At 53.2% G+C, this 27,839-nt stretch overlaps 1 protein-coding gene and 1 non-coding gene across 2 annotated transcripts in view; one reads left to right on the top strand and one right to left on the bottom strand.

The window, feature by feature from the left end:
* NOS1 (nitric oxide synthase 1) overlaps positions 1-27,839 on the top strand; it is a 105,375-nt gene that overhangs the window by 42,652 nt on the left and 34,884 nt on the right. Inside the window, exons 4-13 of the mRNA XM_012756647.3 lie at positions 7,410-7,538; positions 8,791-8,936; positions 10,907-11,069; positions 11,814-11,905; positions 15,492-15,633; positions 17,785-17,924; positions 22,246-22,420; positions 24,985-25,086; positions 26,137-26,331; positions 26,659-26,744. Of these exons, the coding sequence (XP_012612101.2) occupies positions 7,410-7,538; positions 8,791-8,936; positions 10,907-11,069; positions 11,814-11,905; positions 15,492-15,633; positions 17,785-17,924; positions 22,246-22,420; positions 24,985-25,086; positions 26,137-26,331; positions 26,659-26,744 (1,370 nt within the window). The remainder of the gene's footprint in view (positions 1-7,409; positions 7,539-8,790; positions 8,937-10,906; positions 11,070-11,813; positions 11,906-15,491; positions 15,634-17,784; positions 17,925-22,245; positions 22,421-24,984; positions 25,087-26,136; positions 26,332-26,658; positions 26,745-27,839) is intronic.
* On the bottom strand, positions 19,237-19,353 carry LOC142863778 (U5 spliceosomal RNA). The gene has a single exon (XR_012914419.1). It is a non-coding gene; the product is annotated as a U5 spliceosomal RNA (small nuclear RNA).

Genomic DNA, 27,839 nt, shown 5'->3' with positions numbered 1-27,839 from the left:
TTCCCGTGTTTTGAGATTAATCTCTCTGTAGGAGGGTGCCCCGAATCCCTAGTTCTAAGCTGCTCATCAATTCCTTTTTGCTCTCATCTTGCTCTCGCCTTGGGCAGCTCACGACCAGAGTTAGACGCCACCCAGGGTGGAATTTCCCAAAAGCATTGTCAGAGCCCTCCTTTCTCTGGTCACCAATGTCCCCCAGGGTGCCCGCAAGCAGCAAACCCCTCCGCAAAGATGCCTCCCAGGAATTTGTACTTAACAGCGTCTCCCTCTGTCCCCAGGCCACCTCCCTTCCTTGCACCTGAGCCATCACCTGCTCAGGGACTCCCCGGTCTTTATGGGTCGCTGAGCCGAGAGGCCAGCACCGAACTCCTGCCGCCCCGGGTGGTCGGAGCCAGGCTGGAGCCAGGAAATGGAGCCTGAAATGTTGAGTGTTTGGGTTCAGCCCTGCTGGAATTTCCACATATTTTGCTGGTTGTTTGTTTTCATAGTGAGTATTTTCTTTCCTGCTTTTTCTAGAGAAAAAGCAAAAAAACAGTGATCACAGTCAACCCAGGCTGTCCCGACTGCCGTCCGGGAGGGACAATGATGTTCTGGTTCGAGAACCAGCGGCACCACCCCGCGTGTCTGTTCACCGCGTCGCCCCGGGTTCAAACTCTTTTCCCGTGAAGGCCAAGTTGGGTCAAAATCACCTTTCCTCCTCTCTCTGCGAATCGATGTCACTCGCCGAAACCCTCTCCAAATAGAGGTTCTCTCAGAGGTTAAGAGACCAAGCCCACCTCCACTTTTCTGAGGGTCCCGGGTTATTTTTAAAGGCAAAAGGGCCAACACATAAACGGAAAACTTGTGCATTTTCGTAATTTACATTTGGGAAGTTAATGCCTTTAACAGACACGCACAGTGCAGCACCATATTGTGGCGGAGGGACAGGCCACGACATGATGACAAGATTCATCTTCAGATTAACTCCTGACGCACGTACACATCCGGGGCTGGTGGCAGGACCAAGTTTAAGGCTGTCTGGAAACGTCCAGCTATTCTGCGATATCAATGCACTTAAGCATCGATCTCGCTTAAAATGCCCCTTTAACTCCAGACGTCCTCAGCACGCCCCCAACCCCCAACGGGGATGGGTCTCACCGCCAAGCGCCCCCTTCCTTAATTGTCCCCCGCAGACTGGTGTACGGGAGAAAGAGACAGAGCGACAGAGCAAGCATGTCAAGCTACCACGCAGCTATTACAAAGAACACATCATTGGAGATATGATGTTTGCATACAGCACAAGGAAATTATACTCCAAGGTGCTAAACACAGTTGCTTAAGTTCTATAAGCGGCATTTTTTTTTAACTGCATGGATGGGTGGGTACCTGTTGGTTTACAGGTCAACGGGCCTGGACCCTGGGCTGCCCCGGCTCATAACCGGGTCACGCTGGCTGCCCGGGAGAGGCAAAGGGCATGGTGGGTGGCGTCTGGCCCCAGGCGCGCGTGGCCCTCGGCCCAGCTTAGTCCTAGCAGGCTGCCCTCGTTTCGTTTCGGGACAAGCCGAGCGGGGCAGGTTGCTGCAGGCCTGTGGCAGAGGGGCTGTGGCCGGCGCCAGCAGCACGAGAATAAGAAGCCACTTGCTCTGTGCAAGTTTGGGCCTTAGCTCCGAGATCGGTTTGCTGCCGTAGCAGAGCACCGCCAACGGGGCGGCTGAAACAGCAGAAATGATCGTCTCCCAGCTCGGGAGAATTCCAAAGTCAAGGTGCTGGCAGAGCTGGTTTCTTCCGAGGACTGCAGAGCGAGAACCCGATCCAAGGCTGGCTCCTTTAGTAGGAGGTGGCCGTCTCCATGATCACGTGGCATTCTCCCCTGTGCATGTGGCTGTCTCCAAATTTCCCTTTGCTATAAGGACGCCCGTCGTACTGAATAAGGACCCACCCTGACGGCCTCATGTTTAACCTGATTGCCTCTGTAAAGACCCTGTCCTCAAAGAAGGTCACATCCGGAGTGGGGGGGGGGTTGAGGACATCAGCATATGAATTTCAGGGGGAAACAGTGCAGCCCATCACAGCTGCTAAGATGTCCTAGGTCTGGCAGGTGCACCCCGCCTTGCTGTAGCTCTCGGTCCTGGTTCCACCGTGAGACTCGTGCCGGTGACAGCCCACTGCCGGGAAGGGCAGCCCGCTACTGGCCTCTGTCCCTCAGACTTCCTGATTCCGGTGCTCAGTTTCTGTCTTCCCGCCAAACCTCCTCCCTCCGTCCGCCTCCCAGTTCTCCTGCTCCGGACTCCCTCGCGTGTGCTAGGAGGATCCCCGTCCTCCACGTGCACGGACTGGAAGCCCCCACGTCCACGTTGACTTCGTCCTTTGCCCTGCCATCCTCTGGCACCCCGAGGCTCTGCGTGCTCCACTCCCGGCACCTCCTGCCTTTCTGTCCTGCGGCCGCCACTGCGTGTCCCAGCTCCGTGGTTTCTCACCTGCCACGTGGCAACGGCCTCCTCGTGGGCCTCTCTGCCTTCGCCCCCTCCCTCCTGCAGTCCTTGCAATCAGATATGCCCCCAAACTCAGCTCAGATGAGGTCACTCCTTGGCTTAGCATTTAAGAGGCTCTGCAGTGTTGAAATTCTTTCAGACCTTGTATTCGTCTGCTTGGGATGCAATCTCAAAGGACCATACACGGGGCGTCTTTAAACAACAGAAATTTATTTCTCCTAGCTCTGGAGGTTGGAAGTCGAGAACAGGGGGCCAGCGAGATCGGCTTCTGGTGAGGGCTCTCTTGATGGCTGACAGACGGCCGCCTTCTTGCTGCTTCCCCACGTGTTGTGCCGAGAGGGAGCTTTCCCTTTTCTTATAAGGCCACCAATCCTATCAGAGTAGGGCCTCACTCTTATGACTTCATTTCACCCTGATTACCTCCTAAAAATCCTGCCTCCCAACACAATCACATTGGGGTAAAGAACTTTAACATGAATTTAGGAGGGGGATAAAATTCAGGCTAACACAGACCTCAAATGTTTATTGAACAGGTAGCGTGTGCTGGGCACAGGTCTAGGGGCGGGGGATAGAGAAAATTGAACAGTGAGTAGGCAGAAAACAAGTATTGCCTAAATGTGTATTTAGATATATGTAAATGAATATAAGATCTAGAGATACAATTATGTACGTACACGTACGCTCACAATAGTCAAAGGGAGGCGGGGCGCGGTGGCTCATGCCAGTAATCCTAGCACTCTGGGAGGCCGAGGCGGGTGGATTACTCGAGGTCAGGAGTTCAAAACCAGCCTGAGCAAGAGCGAGACCCCCCGTCTCTACTAAAAATAGAAAGAAATTAATTGGCCAACTAATATATAGAGAAAAAGTTAGCCGGGCATGGTGGCGCATGCCTGTAGTCCCAGCTACTCGGGAGGCTGAGGCAGGAGGATCGCTTGAGCCCAGGAGTTTGAGGTTGCTGTGAGCTAGGCTGACGCCATGGCACTCACTTTAGCCTGGGCAACAGAGTGTGACTCTGTCTCAAAAAAAAAACAAAAAACCAATAGTCAAAGGCAGTGATAAGTACTAGGAGGAAAAACAAAGGTGACGGTGGTTAGGGAACAGAGAATACCAGGGAGGTGACGCTGTTTTAAAGAATGATCAGGAAATATCTCTGACACCTTGACATTTCAGCATTCAGTGGTCAGCCACTGGAATCTCATCCTTTAGAGCAAGAATCTGCAAACTTTTTCTGTAAAAGGCAAGATAAATATTGTCAGCCTTGCGTGCCAGCGGTCTCGGGCTCCGTGACATGAGTCAGCAGCCAGCTCTGCCTTGTCAGGCAAGAGCAGTGACAGACAGCGTAGAAACAAGTGAGCGTGGCTGCGTCCCAGGAAACTATATTTATGGACACCGAAACTTGAACTTCCTATAACTTTTGTGTGTCACAAAATATTCTTCTGCTTTTGATTTTTGTATTCAATGATCCAAAAAAATGGAAAAGTCCTTCCTGGCTCATGGGGTGTGCAAACACGGGCAATGGGCCACAGTTTGCAGGCTCTCGGTATGCATTTGATGAACGAAAGAAAGGATAAAGGAGGGAGAGAGGAGAAAGGAAATCAGAGCTTCAGGATCCTGCAAAGTAGGGTTCTCAGCTTAGGGCCCCGGGCTCACGTGCTCTCACCTACTGTGTACGTGAGTGCCTATTGTGTGCCAGGAACTAGTACTCCGGGTCTCAGCCGTAGAGTGACTGTCATCCCACAACTAAAAAAAGCATCGTACAGCTGCCTTCTCTGAAGCAGCCGTCTGCCCACTGTGGCCGCTGCCTGTTTTCCTTGCAGCCCACGAGCTAAGAAGGGTTTTTCCATTTTGGGGATCCTTGAATACAAAAAGCAAAAGCAGAAGATTTTGTGCCACAAGAAAGTTCTAGGAAGTTCCAATGTCGCCTCCCTGTTTCCTTCGGGGTCTGGTTTCCCGGAGGCCTCTGGGGCTCCCTGAGCAAGGTGGTGTGGGCGAAGCCTTCGAAAGGCCCAGCGGGCTCACACTCGCTTTGCAAATTTCAGGGCGGGCTTCCCATCTCCCACCGCCTGAAAGCTTCCGGAAAAGGACGCCTGTAGCCACAGCCCAAAGCCCGTTTGTGCCCTGTGGCCAACGGACCGCCTCCCGAGTGCGGCTAGTCTGCACTTTGAGCAGGAGGACTCCAGGCCCACTCGGCAAAGGCATGTGCACCCTGCCTGCAGCGCCCCTGGCTGCTATATTCGTCTCCCCGTTTGTCCCCCGCTGAGTCATCTCATATTACCGCTGGCTAATTAAAACATCAAAGCCCCACGTACAACAGCCCTGCCAGCGGCCTCCTGATGCCTGGTTTCAAGGGTGCCATCCAGCGAAACCCCCCCCCCCCGACCCCTGGGTGCAAGGTGGCAGGGCTGGCGCCCGGGCAGCCAATGACTGGGCTCTTGAGGACGTCCCCGCACACGCCTGGGCCCTCAACAGATGGCCTCTTTCATTAGGGCCTGTTTCGTCTCTCCTGCGAAGAAGGCTGTCGCCCACCGGCCACACCCCACGCCTCCTCGCCATGCCTGGCCCCCCTGCCCACCCCCGGGTCCTGGGCCCTACCCCAGCGCCGGCCCCACATCTGTCGCCCCACCCCCACCCTGGGATTGAGCGTGGGTGGACAAGCGCGTTTCCAAACTGGAGAAGCGAAACCCGGTATTTAGGGAGAAGGGCTGGGCCGCCTTCCCCGTGGGCAAGGTAGGATTGCTTTTTCTCAGGCGTGCGGGTTGTGGGCACGATCGGCGGCATATGTCACTACAGAGCCCTGCCCACGTGGGACTTCTGTCATCTGTGCGTGTCCTGGAGGAGACAGGGGCGTAGACAGAATCCTAGGGAAGCGTCTAGGGCGTCCGGCCAGGGCCCCCAGGGAGGCGGGGTGGCTGGCCCGCGGCTTCCTGCAGAGACAAGAGTGAGGCGACTTGGAGCTCAGCAGGGCGGAGAGTGTAGACTCGAAACGAAGGGAAGAACTCATCCCACCTGCTGCCCAGCGTGGGGGCGGCGTCGGGATGACACTGGCAGCAGTAGCGGTGATCGTAGTACGCATGCCAGGCGTTGGGCTGGTAGCAGCGTAGTAATAATACTCCTGGTAGTAAGCCTAGGATGCCTGACATCGAGGAGGTGACTCTGCAGTCATCCAAGCGAGAGGTGACGGCGGCTTGGGCAGGTGCTGGCCCTGGCGGGGCGGGGAGCGGGTGGATTCTAGAGCTATTTAGAAGTGCAGGCGGGGGTCAGTGGTGGCTGGGTGCGGGAGACAAAGTGGGGGCTGTGTTAGGGCAGGTCCCACCTGTGGCTTGTCCAAAGTGGGAGCCACCGCGGAGGACCGGCCCTGGCCAGGGCGGGGAGATCGCGAGTGGGAGATCGTGAGTCCCAGCGCCTTCCCTCTGTTCCCGGCCGTCGCTCGCTGCACTCTTCCGGAACTCTCTTCAGTGGGAGCGTGCGGTTCACCCCGCCTCCTGTTCCCCAGGCTGCGACATGGCAGCGAGAACACTTTAGCCCAGAGCTCCGGGTCCGCTGGCCAGTGGGGTGGCCATGGTGGGTCTGTCGCCCCAGGACCTTTGCACGGCCGTGGCTCGTTCAGTTGTCAGCCCGCCCCACTGGACTGTGGCTCCTCGGGGCCGCTGTAGCCCTGGTCCCGGCTGCCTTGCCTGGCACACGGGTACCCAGAGAACATGTGTTGAATGAGCGAAGGATGCATGGTGTCTGGGAGGCAGGGTAGTCGAGCTGCTAAGGGTGAGGTTTGGGAGCCAGACTGCCTGGGTTCCACCCCTGTATACAGCTTACTGGCTCTGGCCAACCTAGGTAACCGCTCTGTGCCTCAGTTTCCCAGTCTGTAAAATGGGAATGATAAGATTGTTGTGCGGCACCTCATAAGTGCTCGTTCAATGTTGGTTTTCAGTTTTAGGCCTTCAGGGTTCTCTGTGACTGCTGCCGTGGACTTGGCCAATTTCATCGTAATTCACAGCTGTCCTCGCCAGCCTGAGTTCCTCCAAGCCAGCGAGACGCAGGCCCTGCCTCCTTGTTGATTTCATCTCCTCGCACCCACTCTCACCCACACACTCCAGCCCCTGGCCCTTTGAACTGAAGAAGCTCATCCCTACCTCAGGGCCTTTGCACTTGCCTTTCTCCCCGCCACCATCACCTGCTCCCTGTTTTCTATTCTTGTCGCCACCTGAAATGATACTGTCCGTGCATTAGTCTACTTATTATTTATCTCCACCTCTCCCACGATAACATTCCAGAAGGGCAGTGACCCTGTCTGTGTCGCTCACTGCTGTATCCCCAGTGCGTGTTTGTTGAGCGCATAGTAGGTGCTCAGTGAACACCAGTTGAATGTGCAAAGGCCCTGAGGCAGGAAACAGCCTGGCATTCTTGAGAGGCAGACGCCTGAAATTTGAGGACAATAGTCTGTGCTTTAAAACTTTTCCGTTTAAACCTGTTTTCCAACTACTTCACATAAATGATGAGTTTGGGCTGGAGCAGGAAGGCCCAGAAATCCGAGTAAATTGACCCAGCTTCATATCGATTCCTCAGTACTGAGGGCTGTTATGATTCAGAGAGGCCCATGGTGCCCTGTCAGTCATTTATTCACTCAACAAACATTCACAGAGTCCCTGCTCAATGTGCCAGACCCTGTGCCAGATGTCAGAGACCACGTTTGAGTTCCTGGCCTCTCTTTCTAGAACAGAACCCAAAGGGCTCTTCCATGGTGCTTCTTCCTGCACAGGTGGAGGGACCAGGTTATACCAGGAACCTTGTGTCGGCCAGGGAGGGCTGGATCCCTCTCTGTGCACACTCTGGATCCCACTCAAGGCACACTCCGGGAAGCTCAGTGCCTCTGCCCGTCCCAGCGGAGACAACTTCACAGTCCACCCAAGACCGTACCTGACGTTCCACCTTTCTCCCCTCCTGCAGCCCCCTGCCTCGGGAAGACAGTCCCCCACCAAGAATGGCAGCCCCTCCAAGTGTCCCCGCTTCCTCAAGGTCAAGAACTGGGAGACTGACGTGGTTCTCACTGACACCCTCCACCTTAAGAGCACACTGGTGAGTACCCCAGGAGGGTGTAGACCTGGGTGTGGCAACCTCAGCGCTATCCGCATTTGGAGCCAGATTAGTCTTTGCTGTCGGGGACTGTCCCGTGCATTGCAGAGTGTTGGGTACAACCCCCTCTGGGCTGTACCCATCAATGTCAGAACTGCCCGCCAGAATTGTCACCATCAAAAACATCTCTAAGACATTGCCTAACATCCCCTGGCCAGGAAATTCACCCCTGTTTGGTAACCACAGGTAGATGCTCACTCACTTACGTGAATACCTTTTACTCGTGTACCTGGGTCACCAAGGAACCTAAGGGGAGTTGCCGGCCCCGAATACGTTCTCTTTATACTCTGACCACCGATTGGTATCAAACACAGCTTCCTCGATTTCACAGTGTGTTCTTGGAATATTTATTTCACATTTTTCACAGTCAACAAATCTACATCTTGCTCTCCGTTTTTGTTGAACATGGGCCTCTTGGGGGAACGTTGTCTCTGTAAGCTACCACTGAGTAACAAACTGCCCCGAAACTTAGTGGCTGGAGACGCTATTCTGCAGATATCTCAGGAGTCCGCTAAGGGAAGGCTGGTGTAGGCTGGCCCTGGCTGAGATGACTCCGCTCTGTTTCCCGTGTGGTCCCTCCTATCCCAGCAGGCTAGCTTGGGCTTGTCACTTGCAGGCACAGGGTTCTAAGGGAACAAACAGAGGCATGCAAGATCTCTTGCGGCCCAGGCTTGGAACTGGCTCGGTGTCACTTCTGCCACATCCTGTGGGTCAAAACCAGCCCAGACTCAAGGAGTGAGGGGACTGGCTCCACCTCCTGATGGGGAATTGCTATGAAGTCACATTGCAAAGGGCGTGGATACAGGGCTAAGACGAACTGGGACTGTTTTTTTTGCAGTCAGTCTATCGTAGATGCATTCAGATGAGTTTCTGCAGGTTCCTTCTTGATCAATGTGGAATCAAACAATATTCCAGAATCTAGTACCAGTGATTCTGATTCCTAGGCAGAAAGCTCCTGTCGCCCCCAGTTGAGTAGAGCGAACACACTTTAGGGACCTTAAAACGCGGGGTATCGTCCCTGACCTTGGCTGGTGACCGTGCCCAGCGACGATTTAAAGCCGGCGCTTGAGAAATCCTCTTTGAGAATGGCGGGCCCCGGGCAGACTCGCCCGCGACTGGCAGATCCAGGCGCGCGGCCGGACACCTGCCACGCTGGGGCGCGACCGGGCGGTGGCCACATATCTCTGTCTTCCAGGAGACGGGCTGCACGGAGCACATCTGCACGGGCTCCATCATGCTGCCCTCCCTGCACACGCGGCGGCCCGAGGACGTCCGCACGAAAGAGCAGCTCTCCCCTCTCGCCAAGGAGTTCATTGATCAGTACTACTCGTCCATTAAAAGGCAAGTGTGTGTCAGCTCTGGGAAGCCTGGGCCAAGTCACTGAGTGCCGGGGACAGAGACGTGAGCTCCGGCCTTGTGTGTAGTTAAAGCAAGACCTGACCCCACGGCCTCTGCCCGCCACACACACGGGTCAGAAATCGGCAGCCCAGAGGGGACCCCCCAGAAGTGCTCTTATTGGCCTGCAAAGAGCTGCTTAAAATTTGAAATATTTTAAACAATTCCATGCCTAGATATATGTGTGTGTGGGGGGGTATATATATGTGTCGTTTCCTAGAGAAACTCTCCCACCTGTTCACAAGGAGGCATGCATAAGAATGTTCACTGGAACATTCTTTATGGTAGGGAAAATTACTCTTAAAGAGCCAGCAAGAAACCATATTAAAACCATCAACAGGAGAATGGGCAAGTAAGTTGTGCTATAGTCCAGTAATGGAATACTATACAACTGTAAAAAAGGAAGGGGTGGAGCTCTGAATGTTCACAGAATTGAAGTTCACAAATAATTTTGAGCAGAAGAAAGAAAAGTTAACTCATAGAAAGCTACATCCAATGTAATACCATCTATATAAGCTTTTTTTTTTTTTTTGAGACAGGGTCTCGCTCTGTCGCCCCGGGTAGAGTGCAGTGGGATCATCATAGCTCACAGCAACCTCAAACTCCTGGGCTCAAGTGATCCTCCTGCCTCAGCCTCCCGAGTAACTGGGACTACAGGCTTGCACCACCATGCCTGCCTAATTTTTTTTTATTTTTAGTAGAGACAGGGATCTCCCTCTTGCTCAGGCTGGCCTCAAACTCCTGAGCTCGAGCAGTCCTCCCACCTCGGCCTCCCAGAGTGCTAGGATTGCAGGCGTGAGCCACCGCGCCTGGCCCTGTACAAACTTATTAAACATGTAGTGTGACATTGTACATCTGTGGTCCCCAGTCCCTGGGCTGCAGACCAGTACTGGTCTGTGGCCTGTTAGGAACGGGGCCGCGCAGCAGGGGTGACAGCGGGCGAGCGACTGAAGCCTCATCTGTGATTACAGGCGTTCCCCGTCACTCGCATCACCGCCCGAGCTCCGCCTCCTGCCAGATCCTCCCCCTCCCAACCGGTCCGTGGAAACACTGTCTTCCATGAAACCAGTCCTCGGTGCCAAAAATCTTGGGGACCGCTGTTGCACATGGTTTAGGGCTAGATACTCCTGGGGCAAAACCATAAATGAATATATAAGAATCATAAACACCGGATTCAAGTTAATAGTAGCAGTCACCTCTGGGCAGAGAGTGGGCTGTGACGAGGAAGTCATCCCTAAGGAACTGCAATATTATTTCTTAGGCTTGGGACGTGGGTGTTTATTATAGTCTCCCATATATCTTTTGTAAGCCTAGATTTTTCCGTAATCATTTTTTTTTAAACTTTCTAAAATTGAATTCATTGCCAACATTTAAAAATTAGAAGGAGTAACATTTATCGGGTGTCAGGAGGGTGGGAGGGGGGATGGGCATATACAACCACAACGAGTGAGATGTGCACCGTTTGGGGGATGGACACGCTTGAAGCTCTTACTCGAGGGGGGAGGGGGGCATGGGTAATATATGTCACCTTAACACGTGTACCCCCATAATACGCTAAAATAAAATTTAAAAAATCAGATTCCCAGTTTCTCTTGAAAGAATATCAAGCAGCACTAGGCCCCATTCCTTTCAGGTGACAAAGCTGAGCGGTGGCCGTCCCCCTTTGGACAAGGCCTGGGGTGGCATGTTTGCCGCAGTCCCCCCCCCCCACCCCGGCGGGTTCGGTCGTCTGTGCAGTGCCAGGCCCGCGTGGGCATTTGAGTTTGCAGTCTCTACATCCTGCTCAGACTGTCGCGGGCAGAAGTCAGCTGGGGACGTTCCGTAGCTCCCAACCTCCCGAGACAGCTCACCCCTCCCGCCAACCTCCGACTGAGGCGAGAGGGTGACGCTCCCATGTCCCTTCCCTGCCCACTCAGGTTCGGCTCCAAAGCCCACATGGACAGGCTGGAGGAGGTGAACAGAGAGATCGAGACCACCAGCACCTACCAGCTCAAGGACACAGAACTCATCTACGGGGCCAAGCACGCCTGGCGGAACGCCTCCCGCTGCGTGGGCAGGATCCAGTGGTCCAAGCTGCAGGTGGGTGCTGAGGCTCAGACACCTCGAGGCCCTGCAACGAGAGGAGGGCTGGGCGGGAAGGGCAGCCAATGGAGCTTTAAAAAGGCTCAGCTCCTCCCAAGGGTGGCCATGGTGACAGATGGTGGCCACGGGGCCCCCAATTCTCACATCATGGCCAAATCTGGATGATAGCCATGTCTTATTTAGCCAACACAGGGATTCCTTAAAAAAAAATTTTTTTTTATATCTCTTGGTAAGACTTACCAGTTTACCGCAGACCTTACCACTCCCTTTTGTCTTACACTTCCTCTCTTCCATTATTTATCTGCCTGAAGGCGTGAGTTTCTGTGTCCCTTGGCACGATTTTATTGCAGAGAATAATTTAAAGTTGGAGGTGGACTCATTATCAAGATGCAGGGGGTTGTTTAATTTTTGTGTTTGTTTTTGATCCCTAATCTCTAATGACCTACCAGGAAATGTAACCAGCCCATTGAAACCCCCTCTCTGATCCACCCCCCCTTTCCCGTATTCGCCCACACTCCATGCCTTCTTTTCGGGGAGTTTTCCTGGTCTGGCTGACCTTGGTTATTAGGATAGGAAAAGAAAATATAGAACCCAGCCCGGGAGTCAGCAGTGAGGTGCTGGTCACGGCAGCGGGGCAGCAGCTGGAGCGAGTTCCAGAGTTTCCTAAAGTTGGAAGGCCACGCTGGGGAGGCCGGGGAGGGAAGGAGGAGGTAAACCGATCCCACCCCACACCTCTTCTAGGTGTTCGATGCCCGCGACTGCACCACGGCTCACGGGATGTTCAACTACATATGCAACCACATCAAGTATGCCACCAACAAAGGGAACCTCAGGTGAGCTGACCAGCTGGTCGTGGGGAGTGGGGAGTCAGGCATCTCCCCAGCATCGAGGCTGGGCTCTGCAGTCGGCTCATCTGCCAGAGAAAGGCTCCTCCTCTCAGCGAGAGGGGCCAAGCCGGGAGAGGTGTCCTGACGCCCTCGTTCCGTGTTCCTTCTCTTCTGGGACAGTCAGACGCCTGTGTGGTCTGCAAAGCCACAGCAACACGCATCACGTTCAACCCGGCCTTGAGGGCAGGAAGAGGTAGCTTAGATTCCTAGGAATAGGAAACGCCCGTTGCTGGTGGTGACCTGCTTCTTCTTGTGTCCTGTTCTGTGGCTTGGAGCTGCCTCCAAATCTGCCTTGGTTGCAAAGGCAGTTTCCCTCCTGCTGCGGTGGGGACTGCTCCTTCAGGGAGCACGGAGCCGAGCCGCACCTTGCACTCCTCTTGCACCAGCACAGAGGGCAAAACCCCAGGGAGCAGGCCCAGGCAGGAAGGCATCCGTGTGGCTGGAGGCTGCCACGCTGGCAAGTCCCAGCTGGGAGAGGGACAGCTGGCCGGGGCCCCACAGCAGCCGGCCACACCTGCTGATCCTGTTCGCTCCCTGCTGCTGTTGCAGCGTGTGTTCCCAGCTGCTCAGGGCCAGTCCCACCTTGGGGCCACCGCCAGGATGTTCCCACGAGCCCCCAGGCTACCCTGAGCTCCTCCAGAAGCAGGTTATTTGCAGTGAGCATGAGTTCTCTTGGCTGCGTCTCTTCCTTGAGAAGGAGACAGAGTGTTCCAGCTGCCCGGGTCCACCGGGAGGGAACGGGCCTGTGGCCTAAGCCCAGGCTTGCATGAGGAATCAGTATAAAGGTCTCCTTCCCAAGACACCGCGCCCCTCAGAGAACACCAAAGAACCTTCCTGCTACCCTGGCCTTCAACAGGGGACCCAGTCACGGTTGGGCCCCCCAGGGAGCTTACGGGCTATTCTGGTGGTTTCAAGTGGTGCTATGAGCAGCCACTGGGGGGGGGCCCAGGCTGGGCGGGGCACCTCCACTTTTCCAATCACCTGTTGGGGTGAAGTCTTCATGAGATCATCTATGAAAGAAAATATTCAGCTGATTCTTTTTTTTTTTTTTTTTTTTTTTGAGATAGTCTCACTTTGTTGCCCAGGCTAGAGTGAGTGCCGTGGCATCAGCCTAGCTCACAGCAACCTCAAACTCCTGGGCTCAAGCGATCCTCCTGCCTCAGCCTCCCGAGTAGCTGGGACTATAGGCGTGCACCACCGTGCCTGGCTAATTTTTTCTATATATGTTAGTTGGCCAATTAATTTCTATTTATAGTAGAGACGGGGTCTCGCTCTTGCTCAGGCTGGTTTCGAACTCCTGACCTCGAGCGATCCGCCCGCCTCGGCCTCCCAGAGTGCTAGGATTACAGGCGTGAGCTACTGCGCCCGGCCTGATTCTTTTTTATTTAAGTTTTAAACCCCACGTCTGAAAACGATGAGCACCACAGGAGAATGTATACCATGCTAGAGGGATAGTCCATGCATGAGAGAGGAAGGTCGAGGTAGAAGGAGGGAGGGAGACAGAATCTAAACCTTCCATCTGCCCTTCAGTGACACCGTGCTGCGGGCGCACACGTGCGGCGTGCAAAGCTAGTGTTTCCAAGCGTGCTTTCTAGAGATACGCGTCACACAAACACCCTGTATCTGGTGCTCAGCCAGAGAAGCAGAGATGGGTTTCAGCGCCGGAGGGAACATGGTTTGACTCATTCTGCGTTCCTCTCCAATACGGCCCCTCTGCTCAAAGACCCATGAGGCACCTTTGAACTTGTGTGATTTTCGCCTTGAGCCCGATTCTGGACTCCCCACACCCCCAGGTGGGACGCACGCCCTGCAGTAGGAAATGCCACGTGGTCTTGGGGAGAGAACAAGACCTTTAAAAAAGTGCTTGGGGGAAAAAGGCAGCCCCGGGAACTAGATGAGGCAGGCGTTGCCTCGTGGGCCAAGTGGCTTTGGGTTAGGCCTTGAAGGAGGACGCATGACAGGAGACAGGGCGTCCAGGCAAGGGGACCCGCAGGGCAAAGACCCGGGAGGGAATGTGTATGAGGGAAATTCTGTGAGCAATGGGCTGGACCTGAGATGCCAGCCCCGTGTTGACACAGGGACAGGACGGCGTTTCCATGGCCTGGGATTCAGTCCACGGATGGATCGGTGAGTGCCGCTGGCGAGAGCCCCCGGCATGAGATAACCTTGAACCACGTCGTGAAAAAGTTATTCTCCTTTCTGTTTTTGGGGGGGTTTTTTTCTTTTCCAATCCTTCTGATGATGCCACGGCAAAAGGCTCAGTCTGGTGCTAAGACATCATTGACACCTATCTGACATTTGCTGATCTTCCGTTAGCAAAGAGACCAGGGCTTCAGCTAGGAGCTTTGGCAGATGACATCTTCCCACAGTTTTTCTTTTTAAGAGACAGGGTCTCTGTGTGTTGCCCAGGCTGGAGTGCCGTGGCACGATCATAGCTCACTGCAGCCTCGAACTCCTGGGTTCAAGCGATCCTCCTGCCTCGGCCTCCTGGGTAGCTGGGACTCATGGTGCGTGCCATCACACCCCATTAATTTTTTTATGTTTTGTAGAGACGAGGTCTCACTATGCTGCCCAGGCTGGTCTCAAACTTCTGGACCTAAACATTCCTCCCACCTTGACGTCCCAAAGTGCTGGGACTACAGGGGTGAGCCAGCCTGCAGGCCTCTTTCCACAATTTAATAAAATAATACGGCCTTCGAGGTTCCTATTTAGGTAGGCAAGGCCAGTGTTTGGCAACCTACCGTTTTCTTTTAAATAAATAAATGTGAGTACAAATGCAAGCTGATTTCTTTTTAACCCTACACCTGTAAACTTCAGCTTTGTACGGGAGGCGGGCAATTGGATGCAAATTAATGGTGGTGTTAGGAGAAAGACAGGAACTGGGAATTGGTAATACATTCTGAAAGGGAAATGGGTCTGACGTTTTCCTGGAGATTACCAGCTACAACAGAGCTCCCTGGCAGACTAGCTCTAGTCAATATTGTTTAAAAGCCTCTAGCTAGGCCGGAGGCAGCAGCTCATGCCTGTAATCTCTGCGCTTTGGGAGGACAAGGCAGGAGGATAACTTGAGGCCATAAGTTCGAGACCAGCCTGGGCAACATAGCAAGACCCCCATTTCTATGAAAAATTTTTTTAAAAAATTGCCCAGGCATAGTGGCCCACACTTGCAGTCCCAGCTACTCAGAAGACTGAGGCAGGAGGATCACTTGAGGCCAGGAGTTGGAGGCTGCCGTGAGCTGTGATCGCACCGCTGCACTCCAGCTTGGGCAACGGAGCAAGACCCTGTCTCAGAAAAAAAAAAGACTCCAGATAGAGAGGCCTTCTCCTTCCTTCAGCAAGCTGGCGGGGGCCTCCCACTTTCCTCCCTCCCAGAGGTTCCGGTGGAGGAACAGGACTGGCCCTGGGGACCTTGCGGGGGACGTCACCCACCCCGAGCCTCAACGGCTGTTGGCCTGAGTGACACCCTCTTCGGTATGTCCCCGAGAAGTCCAAGTCCCGCCCTGATGCCAGGGCTCCCCTCTCTCTGCCACAGGTCTGCCATCACCATATTTCCCCAGCGGACGGACGGCAAGCACGACTTCCGAGTGTGGAACTCCCAGCTCATCCGCTACGCCGGCTACAAACAGCCCGACGGCTCCACCCTGGGGGACCCCGCCAACGTGGAGTTCACGCAGGTACGAGCGCCTGCGACACCCACCCCTGCCCCCACCCGGGCTGCCACGCCCCCACACTGTCTCTGTCCACGGGCTTGTCTCCCTTTAATGTTGTCATCACAGAGAGAGCCGCCAGTGGGGTGCAGCGTACTCCCCTCTTGGCGGATCACCCCCACGGGGCTGCTCCCCGTCCTCTGGTTCTTTCTCAGCTGATCATTTGGTCAATTTCATGCCATTACCTCGCCCAACCCTCCTGCGGGCACTGTTGTCCCATGTCACAGATGGGTAGACTGAGTCTCACCCAGGCCAAGCGAGTTACCCAAGGCTACTAAACAAGTAGACAGGGAGGCCTAGGGCCACACTCCGGGTCTCCTGCCTCTCAACAGGAGAGCGGCCGAGGGCTAGTAGCCGTGCCTGGCACCTGCCTTTTCTGCGCTGGGTAGTGTGTCAGATTCCCGTCACCCGTTCATCCATTGGTGGAGACAACAATTCTCCCCGCCCAACCCTCTGAGAGGGCGTGGCTGTCCGTGGCATCAGCACCCACGTAATTGCCGGTAGCCCAGGTCGATTCGTAAAAGCCACCAGGAAAGCAAACGCCGCCATCTCCCCACCCGGTGTCCCTTCCAGGTGGTCGCGTGGACAGGTAGGGACAGTCCCTATCTTCTAGGGACTGTGCCCACGGGAGACACCACGGGCAGACCCCGTGTCTGGAATGATCTCAGCCACACAGGCCTGGATCACCTTCTGTCTGTCACCATTGTCTGCTGCCCGAATGCCCCTCGAACACCCGCTCCCAGAACCTCCCCCAAGACAGAGCTGGCCATTGCCGAGGGTCCCCCTGCCCCTCCTGCAGTGCCCAGGACTGCCGGCTTCATTTGCGTGTGGCTTTTCTTATGAAAAAAAACGTCATTGTCAGAGGGGGATGGAGCTGTCACCAGGGCGACCAGGAGTCGCACCTGTGCCGGCAGCCGCAGCCAGACTCGCTGCTCCACTTGGCTGAGCACTAACTGTGTACTTGGCTGACCTTGTCCTCGTGGTCACCGGAACACAAATGCCCCAGCCTCTTCCTCTCGCTCTGTCCTCCAGAAACTCGCTGACCGGGACGTGTTCTGTTAAGTCCGCGATTTCCCGCCTCCCCTAACGCAGCACGAAGAATCAGCCCAGACTGTAGCACTCACATCTTCCCCAACCCTCCAGCCCTGCCCCGCCCCACAAGGACACCGGCCACGTGTGGCTGGTAGCACCTGAGATGCAGCTAGTTCCCAGTGGGGACGTGCCGTAGTGAAAACACACACCACATCTCGAAGCCCGAGCACAGAAAGGAGTCGGAAAGAGCTCACTGATAATTTTTCATGTTGACATGATAATAATGTGCATATAGTAGGAGGCTAACATATTAATAAATTAATAGGTTTACTGGATTAATTGCTATATTACATATTTAGCTTTAATATTAAATATATTTCAGTACATTCATATTAATATTTTATCATTAATAAGTTACTGTTGATATATAATGCATTGATTATGTTATGTATTTTTTATATACATTTGATATATCTATTGGACTAGGAAACATTAGGAAATAATTTTAATGCCAAGTATATAATTAGGAGATATTGATACATTGTTAATAAATTAATATTAAGGATATTGTTGAATTTAAACTATATCATTTAAGATGAGCATATTAATAAGATTATTTTCAGCTGTGGTTTTGTTAATGTGGCTACTAGAAACTTTTAATTACCTCTGTGGCTCAGATTATATGTGCATTGGACAGCTGCTGTAACAAATGCAGGCTATGCAGTAATTCTGCATACGTCTGCCTTCATCAATTTCAGTAGATTTTCTTCGTATCTTATGGCGACTAATGCGAGCACTTGTGGGGCGAGCACAGGGCAGGTGCGACAGTTAGTCAAAACCACAGAGCTTAGAGCTGGAGGACAGGTTTGCCCTGTGCCCGGTGGGACCACGAGAAGGCGTGCTAGTTCCGTGGCGATGTCAGGGAGACCTTCATAAAGGAGGTGACGTGGTCCAAGAGCCTCCTCTGAGGGACTGGCTGCTGCTGGGGCTTGCGTCTGGGTCTCCGCTCAGCCCCTCTTCCCGCAGAGCGGCCGGGCCTGCAGGGTCGGGGGCACGGGGGCATCACCTGGCCGGGTCTGGTTGCAGATCTGCGTGCAGCAGGGCTGGAAGCCCCCGAGAGGCCGCTTCGACGTCCTGCCGCTCCTGCTGCAGGCCAACGGCAACGACCCCGAGCTCTTCCAGATCCCTCCCGAGCTGGTGTTGGAAGTTCCCATCAGGCACCCCAAGTAAGAGGGACCCCCATGGATCGGGGGTGGTGATGGGGTTCCCAGTGCCCCTCTCTGCCCATCGCCGTCCCCCGAGCCCCCGCTCTCTCTCCAGCCCAGACAGAGGCTGAAAAGGGGGGGGGGGTGGCGGCTTGGTTCCTGTCCTCACTGCAGGTCTTGGGCAGAGCGAGTTCCCGCAAAGACCAGTAAGTCCTCCCTGACCAGCCTTGGGGACCGCTGTCCCTTCTGAATCACACGTACCCTTCCCCCCTCAGCTCATTCCTGCGTGATTGACAAGCACCTGCCCTATTTCTAGCCCTAAGGGTTGGAAGAGCGCAGGTACCTACTGTCTTGTGGTGGGCACAAGGTTTTTATTTAAAACCCTGTGGGACCTGTTGTGGGTCAGGTTCAAAAGGAATTTGCAGAAGTTGCTGCCAGAGCTGAGGCCGGCAATGCAGGCAGCATTTTTGCCCTTTGAGAGTGAAGGTGCTAGACCCAGGGAGGCACTAGACTCAAAACTAGTATTGGACAAAACCCAGGGGCAGCTGCTAAAACACTCAGTAATGCTTGAGATAAATAATATGTGAATGCAATATATATATTTTTTGAGACAGAGTCTCACTTTGTTGCCCAGGTTAGAGTGAGTGCTGTGGCATCAGCCTAGCTCACAGCAACCTCAAACTCCTGGGATCAAGCAATCCTCCTGCCTCAGCCTCCCAAGTAGCTGGGACTACAGGCATGCGCCACCATGCCTGGCTAATTTTTTCTATATATTTTTAGTTGGCCAGTTAATTTCTTTCTATTTATAGTAGAGATAGGGTCTCGCTCTTGCTCAGGCTGGTTTCGAACTCCTGACTTCATGCAATCCTCCTGCCTCGGCCTCCCAGAGTGCTAGGATGACAGGCGTGAGCCACCGCGCCCAGCCTTGAATGCAATATTTTTAAAAATCAAAGTTAATGCATTTTGTTTTCGGTTTTTATTTGACACATAATTGCACATATTCACGAGGTACCTAGTGATGGTTCAGGACATATAATATATAGAGTGATCAGATCGGGGTAATTAGTATATCATTTCAAATATTTATCCTTTATTTGTACTGGGGAATATTCAGCATCCTCCTTCTAGACATTTGAAACCACTAAATGTATTATTGTTAAGTGTAGTCATTCTGCAGTGCTATAGAACACTAGAACTTATTCCTTTCTAGCTGTAATGTTGTATTCTTGAACAAATCTCTCCCCATCCCTCTCTTCCCCCTACCATTCCCAGCCTCTAGTATCCTCTGTTCTACTTTTTACTTCTTTTTATATATTTTTTTTCTCTTTTTACTAGCCCTCCAAACGCAAGGCCTCAAAAAAATTGGGTTAAGACTCAGAATTGTTTATATCCTTGGAAATCTTTAGTAAAAGCCAAAAGAGTCATATGATCTGAAGAGAAACCAGAGTATTGTTCTACTTTTCACTTCCATGAGATCAACTTTTTTTAGCTTCCACATATGAGTGAGAACAGGCGGTGTTTAATTTTCCATTCGTGGCTTAGTTCACTTAACATAATGTCCTCCCGTTCCAGCCACGTTGCCACAAATGACAGGCTATGATTCTTTTTTGTGGCCGAATAGTATTCCATTGTGTTTTCTTTATTCATTCATCTGCTGTTGGACACTTAGGTTAATTCCACATCTTGGCTATTGTGAATAGTGCTGCAATAAACATGGGGGTGCAGATGTCTCTTCCATATACTGGTTTCCTTTCCTTTGGAGAAATGCCCCATAGCGGGACTACTGGATCATCTAAAAATCAAAGTTAATGCATTTTGTTTTCGGTTTTTATTTGACACATAATTGCACATATTCACAAGGTACCTAGTGATGGTTCAGGACATATATAGAGTGATCAGATCGGGGTAATTAGTATATCATTTCAAATATTCTTTTTTTCAGTTCTTTTTTTTTTTTTGAGACAGAGTCTCACTTTGTTGCCCAGGCTAGAGTGAGTGCCGTGGCATCAGCCTAGCACACAGGAACCTCAAACTCCAGGGCTCAAACGATCCTCCTGCCTCAGCCTCCCAAGTAACTGGGACTACAGGCATGTACCACCATGCCCGGCTAATTTTTTATATATATATTTTTTAGTTGGTCAATTAATTTCTTTCTATTTTTAGTAGAGACGGGGTCTTGCTCAGGCTGGTTTCGAACTCCTGACCTTGAGCAATCCACCCGCCTCGGCCTCCCAGAGTGCTAGGATTACAGGCGTGAGCCACCACGCCCGGCCCATGTGGCAGTTCTATTTGTAGCTTTTTGAGCAACCCCTTTGCTGGCTGTACTAGTTCACATTCCTACCAACAGTGTGTAAGAGTTCCCTTATCTCAGTATCCTGCCAGAAGTCGTCACTTTTTGTCTCTTTGATAATTGCCATCCTAATTAAGGTGAGATTTTGCAAAACTAAGATTTTTGATTTGCAGTTCCCTGATGATTAGTGATGTTGAGTATTTTTTTCATGTACTTATTAGCCGTTTGTATGACTTCTTTTGAGAAATGTGTGTTCAAATCGTTTACCCATTTTTTAATCAGATTTTTTTTTTTTTTTTTTGCTGTCAAGATGTTCAAGTTTCTTTTATATTTTAGATATTAATCCCGGGTCAGATGAATAGTTTGCAGATATTTGCTCCATTCTGTTGGTTGTCTTTCCACTCTGTTGATTGTTTCCTTGTTGTGCAGATGCTTTTTAGTTTGATAGAATCCCATTTGTTTATTTTTGCTTTTGTTGCCCATGCTTTTGAGATCTTATTCATAAAATCTCTTCCCAAACCAATGTCCTGAAGCACTTCACCTATATTTTCTTCTAGTAGTTTTATAAGTTTGGGTCTCAAAGTTAATATTTCTTAAAAAGAATAAAAACCCGTGATGAACAATATATCAACACTTTCATTAAAGGCAGGATCCAGCTCAGGACTGAGATTAAGGTGAGACAAGGGAAGTGAGTCATGCAGCTCAGAGTGGGTCCTGTCTTTATTAAAATTGTTGATATTTTGTTCATCATATATATGTGTACATACATACACAGCATTAACTTTGATATTTTTAAATGTTGCATTAATTTAAAATATTGCACAGGCCGGGCACGGTGGCTCACGCCTGTAATCCTAACACTCTGGGAGGCCGAGGCGGGTGGATTGCTCGAGGTCAGGAGTTCGAAACCAGCCTGAGTGAGACCCCGTCTCTACTAAAAATAGAAAAAGAAATGAATCGACTAACTAAAAATATATATACAAAAAATTAGCCGGGCATGGTGGCGCATGCCTGTAGTCCCAGCTACTCGGGAGGCTGAGGCAGGAGGATCGCTTGAGCCCAGGAGATTGAGGTTGCTGTGAGCTAGGCTGACCCCACGGCACTCACTCTAGCCTGGGCAACAAAGTGAGACTCTGTCTCAAAAAATAATAATAATAAATTAAAATAAATAAATAAAATATTGCATAAATAAATACCAGCATTGATCATGATTACTGAGTTTTGGGTGCACCCCTCCCCTTAAATTTTTCCACCCAGGGCTGGCCTCACATGCCTCAACCCCAGTGTCAGCCCGGGAGAGGGAGCCAGTGTCCCGAGGCTCTGACACTGTGATGTCTGGGAAGTCACCTAGTCTCTTCAGTAAAACTTAACCTACATTCCTTCCTTCCTGCATTGTCTTGTTCAGCATAGTTTATCATTCCCAGGCCGGGCGTCGTGCTAGCTTCAGGGCCTGACTTGGCCACTGCCTCCAAAGTGCTTATGATCTCAAGGAGGAAAAGATCTCACACACACAATTGCTCACATAACTACTTGATTCCACTGAAATGCTGCAAGTAGAATTTATGGTACCCAGAAGCGTGAAATCATCTGAGGCAACTGGGCGCCAGGAAAGGCTTCTCAGAGTAAGCATCATTTTAGCTGAGAATCGAAGGATGGGTTGGAGCTGGAAGCACAGCAGGGAGGGAAAAGCTCCGCAGAGGCAGGAACTGCCTGTGCAAAGGCCCTGAGGTAGGAAGGAGCTCAGCAGGTTGGGGGAGAGCGAGGTTAACACACTTTCTCCTGGATTCACTTTTCAGGGTGGATTTGGGAGAGAAACAGAAGCCCAAGGTAGTGGTTTTCAGGCCCGGACGTCCATCCGAAACATCTGGGGAACATGATTAAAATGCACGTTCTCAGGCCCCCCGGCTGTGGAGCCCGTGATTCCACAGCCCTGAAGGGGCTCCAGGGATCAGATTCCGACGCAGGCCGCCCTTGGCGTTTCCGCGTCCCCGGAGGAAGGTTCTCCGGCTCACGAGTCTGCCCGTGGCGAGCTGGGCTGCGGTCTCTCCGTAGGTTCGAGTGGTTCAAGGCCCTGGGGCTGAAGTGGTACGGGCTGCCCGCCGTGTCCAACATGCTCCTGGAGATCGGCGGCCTGGAATTCAGCGCCTGTCCCTTCAGCGGCTGGTACATGGGCACGGAGATCGGCGTGCGCGATTACTGTGACAACTCCCGCTACAACATCCTGGAGGTGAGGGCCCAGCCTGGTCCCGCCAGGAGGAAAGCGCAAGGCGTGGGGGGCTTGCTGGCTCGGCAATCCTTCCCCGCAGCCGAGCTCCGGAACTCAGAGACTCGAAGGGGTCAGAACGGAATTTCAATCCTGTTGAACCCCTAGAAATTCCAGAGGCATCTGTCGTCTTTCTTTAACAGTGGCTGAAATAACAGCAAGGACACACGTAGCACGTACTATGTGCTAACACTGGTTAAAGCAGTTTGCATATATTACGTGCTCATTTAATGCCTACATAACCTGGAGTTATGATAATCCCCTTTCACAGATGCAGAAACTGAGGCCTTTTCCAGGGATGAAGTGACAAGTGCAAGGTCAGGGCAGGCAGCGGGGCTGGGATGTGAGCCCAGTCTGGCTTTAGGGCCCAAGTTCATAGCCACCCCGCGACACTGCCTCTCAGCGCTAAACCCCGTTAGAAGAGTTGGAGGATGACCCACAAACTCAGGACATAGTGAGTCTCCTTTCTGAAAAGCAGAGGAGGAGGGCTGGCCGTGGTCCCCACTCTAAGCATTTCTCCGCGGAGGGTCCGACTCCCTCCCGGGCTGAGTCATCCTTATCTACTCGAAAGTGCTGGAGCGGAGCTTCCTGAAGCTCAGCTCCGGTGAAAGCACCATGATTGCTGCGTTTTTGTCAGCAAATGTCTTCTGACAACAGTCTGCCGCTGTTGGCTTTGTTTCAGGAGAGGGCGCCAAGAAACAGAGACGTTAAGCGCTGGGCCTGCGTCACACAGTAAATAGGCCCCGGAGACAAGATTAGAACTCAGAACCAAGCGTTAGGTTTATATTGTTAAAATCCACTCGTGTCACCCTGGAAAAATAGACGCAAGGGACCCTCAGCCTTGCTGTACATGGGTGGCCAGGCGGGGGCGGGGCGTGTTTATGACGCCCAAGTCACACTCCCTGGGGTTCTCACTTCATCGCTCTCGCGTACGGCCTGGGCATCAGCATTTTGCAAAGCTCCCGGGGAGATTCTACTGGGTAGCCACCGATCCGTACAAACTTCTGGAAAAGGAAAAGACATTTCAGGAAATTTCCATGAGCATGGCTCAAGTCGCATTTGGGGATATTTTTCTTTAAAGTCATAGAGGGTTTTTTTTTTTTTTTTCCCCCTGCAATTAATTTCTATTCTTTTAACCAAAATAGAATAACAGTAACAGCATGACTGGCTGTACACACTTTGCTCTGTCATCAGCTAACTCGAGTTTTGTATGTATTTATGTAAAGCGGCATCGAATTTCTGACTTCCTGCACACGTGTCACTCACAAAGACCCCAAACAGATCCTAACGCCTCAGCCCCAAAGAGTGAATTAATAAGTGTGTTTTCTGATCTCTGCTTACATTTCAGTCGCGAAGAGTAGTTACCGGGTAACCTAAGTGAGACTCCCTCCCACCCCAGCCCTCCCATTCCAACTGCCATTATGTACAAATGTTGACAGCGGGGCCGGGAAGAAATTTGCTCAAACCTAAGACGTGGCTGCATTCGGGCTCCGTAATGAGACCTAGCTCCCCGCTGGTGACTAGCACTGACAGAGGAAGTGAAAAGCGGGGCTTTAATTAATGCACTTGCGACTGGGTCTTCCCAGCTCCTGCCTGAGCTGTAACGTACATGCCGTGAGTTGTTTCCTGCAAGTAATTCTGCCAGAGGCATCGGCTGGTTTGGGAGTCGCTCCCGGGTCTTAGACGCTAGCCATCCCCCTGGGCTCCAAATGCAAGGCCAACTGGCTCTGTGGACCTTGGACAAGTCCGGGCACCTCTGCATGACTCAGTTTCCCCATCTGTCAGAAGGGGTCCCACAGGTGTCCCCATGAGCTCAAAGCACCCGTGATGATCAGTAATAACCCCCCCCCGGGGGGGTGAAGTAGAATGCATGGGGAGATTTTCATACTAGGAAGTAGATGATGTCACACGCAGACTACGTCGCTTCTTAAAACGCTCCAAAGACCCCATCCCATCGCGTCTGGAATAAAATCCTGACTCCTTGGCACACCCTTCAAGGCCTTACATCATCCAAGGCCTGCCTCATCACCCGCCCCCCCCACGCACACTGGCCTTTCTGTGTCTCACACCGCCCAAGCCTGACCGCACCCCAGGGCCTTTGCACTTGCTGTTTTTCCTGCCTAGAACATTCCCTCCCCCCCACCCGCAAGTATCTTCTCATCACTTAGGTCCCACCTTGAATGCAGTGGCCTTCCCTGCCCTCCCTGCCTGCAGGAACCCAGCCCCCACATTCCTCTCCGTCCCATGTCCTTGTCGTAGTTCCTTCCCAGGAATCAGCACGTATCATTAGCAATACGAACTGTCTCTCTCCTCCGTCAGCTCATAAGCTCAATAATTAAAGGACCGGCCAAGTCTGCAGTTTCCTGCTGCCGGTCGGTTCTCCATGAAAACAGCTTTGAAGTGAGTGAGTGAGTGAGTCAGTTGTCTGCGGAATGAGCTGATTAACTAATTAAGGAATTAATTGATGACACTTAGTCCTGCCCCTCCCCCTCCCCAGCCTGTGAGCGTGTGTTTCCTTCCGCTTTCAGGAAGTGGCCAAGAAGATGGAGCTGGACACGAGGAAGACGTCTTCCCTGTGGAAGGACCAGGCGTTGGTGGAGATCAACATCGCAGTCCTATACAGCTTCCAGGTAGCGCCGGGGCCCTCGCCACCCGGCCGCGCCCCGACGGGGAGCTGAGACCTGTCCGGGCCTCGGCGCAGAGGGGCGACACGCCTCGCCGCGTCCAGAAACCGCCTCTGGGGAGACTCTGTCCCCAGCAGGGTCTCCCGCCTCCCTGTCCAGCGCGGATCCCGGGGTGGGGACGATTGGGTGAGGAGACGACTAGATGAGGCTGGGGTGCTGTCACTTGTCGCCCAGGGTTCCAAGAACGGAGACGACTGGCCTCCTTTGTGTCTCGCCATCTCTTAGGGACTCGGGCGATCACGTACCGGAGACAAATACTCACCGTCACTGTCAGGGACATGCAGGCCCCTAAATGCACGTGGGTCTGGGGTAAACAGCGGTACAGTCGGGTGGCTGTGACGTTGATCGGTTTCCCCGTGGCACTTTAGAAGCACAAGGAGGACACCAGTAATAATTATAATAATTATGCCAGGACGGTGGGTATAAACCAAGGATTCCCCTGGGCAAACCAGGCAGCCCAGAGAGTAGAGGTCGCTGTCGTAGAGACCCACTTTGTCATCTGGGGGCTTCCAGTCTAGGCAGCTGGACCCCCACAGTCGCGTGGGAAACGCACACACGGTCGGCAGAACGGGCGTGTTAAATCGAGCCGAGACTAGATACGATTAGGAGCCACAGGTCCCCGTGTCAGGTGCGGGGAGAACGCAGGCAGGCAGGTGACAAGTTCAGACGGGACAAGAGGAGAGGAGGCCACCCCCCTTCTGCCTTAACCATGGAGGAAGAGAGGTTTCGGGAGCGTGGCTTGGGGCCTGGCAGGCTGGCACTTCTCTCTTCTTAAAAAAAAAAAAAAAAGGTGGGGGGCGGGGAGGGAGGAAGATTAGTGACATTGACAAGAGACTGTCTCCCGGGCCTCACGAGAAGGGCTGGCAGAGAATCTCTGTTTCATCAAAATCGTCTCTGGGACCACCACCCTCTGGGAAACGCCGCTTTATGGGCAAGGGGGTCCCCCCAAAAAAACCTCAGCGTCTCTTACCTGCTGACGCCCCTCTCCTCCCGCAGAGCGACAAAGTGACGATCGTCGACCACCACTCTGCCACCGAGTCCTTCATCAAGCACATGGAGAACGAGTACCGCTGCCGGGGTGGCTGCCCGGCCGACTGGGTGTGGATCGTGCCCCCCATGTCCGGCAGCGTCACCCCCGTGTTCCACCAGGAGATGCTCAACTACCGGCTCACCCCGTCCTTCGAGTACCAGGTCCCGCCCCTGCCCGCCGCCCCCGTCGCTAAGTCTCCCGCGTCCGGCGTGGGCGTCCCGCTTAGTTCGACCCAGGGTAGCAGCACTTGGGACGCTCGGTGGCCGCGCGCGGCTGGTGGCCGCCGTATCGGATGGCACAGGTCTGGCCGAAAGATGGGTAGAGACGCAACGGGTCGTCAGGGGTCCCCGGAAGAGAGCGTCGGGGCCGAGTGGGAAGGGCTGGCGGGGCGGGGCAGGGCAGGGCCGAGGGTGGGGCAGCCCGGAGCATCCCCGGGAGGTGGCAGACGCCCTCCCCACAGTGACCAGTGTCCTGTCCTCCCTGCGCAGCCTGACCCTTGGAACACCCACGTCTGGAAAGGCACCAACGGGACCCCCACAAAGCGGAGAGCCATTGGCTTCAAGAAGCTGGCGGAGTGAGTCCCCTGCAGGGGGGGGTGGGGGGAGGGGGGGACGTGCCCACGAACTCAGAGAGGCCCAGAAAGGAAGCTGGGCAGGTGCTTGCACCTGCGACCTCTCCTAGGATGTGGCTGCTCCGTTTTCTGCGGCCACCACGTGCCCCCTTTGCCTCCGAGTCTGAGGTTTGAACGTTGCCCTCAACTCCTTATCTTCCCAGCCTCACCTTCCTTGGCCCCGTGTCCTAGATTCTTGTCCCAGACGCAGCGACGTGTTGGTGGAACCAGCTCTCCTAACAACAGGAACGGGAGCGCCTCGATTTGCGGCGTTTGCCCATTTCCATGGTGTAAATATTCCCCCACCGCGGCCAATTGCCAGTTACCCGCGGAAGTCATTGCGCGCAGAGTAGGGAAGAGCTGGGCCGTCATGTCGGCTCCAGGACACCACTGCCTAGACAGCACCCTGGGCCGGGGCTGGGCCCTGTCTTCACTCACCCGTTTACGCAGCCATTCATGCATTTAGCCGACAAGTGAGCGCCGAGTGCCTCTCCGTGCCAGGCACCGTGCAGGCCCCAGGGATGTCACGGCAAGCTAGACAAATGGGGTCCCTGCTCTCGTGACGCGCACAGCCATTCATTTGTCAGAGAGTCTCACAAATGCAGCACACGTGGAAGCTGTGGCAGCAGGTGCCACCGAGGAAGGGTTCACGGACGTCATAATGGTTCACAGAGTTTGGGAGGTCAGGGAGGGCTTCCTGGAGGAGGTGACCATGGAGCTGAAGAATGAGATGAAGAAGGTTTAACTGAGCAGAGACGGGGAGGGCAGGGGATTACAGCCCAAGACGACTGAGGAGCGATTTTCCTGAACACTACTTAGCCAGCCAGGGAACCAACTGGCAAGAAGGACGGGACTACCTGAGACGATTTCATGGGGATGCCAGCCTTGTGCCCAAAGAAAGAGAGCCCCACTGACCCACTCAGCAGACACTGCTGTTTGTAGCTAACTTTGGGGCAAGAGATATGGGTGTGAGCTAAGCTACTTACTCTCTTTCCTCAGCCCCCTTGAGTCCAGAACTCTCTGTGTTTCATATCTAGCAGGTGCCACCTGAGTTGGGCG

The sequence above is a fragment of the Microcebus murinus genome, chromosome 22, assembly GCF_040939455.1.
Source record: "Microcebus murinus isolate Inina chromosome 22, M.murinus_Inina_mat1.0, whole genome shotgun sequence".
Lineage (NCBI taxonomy): Eukaryota > Metazoa > Chordata > Mammalia > Primates > Cheirogaleidae > Microcebus > Microcebus murinus.
This window is presented reverse-complemented; position numbering and strand designations above follow the sequence as displayed.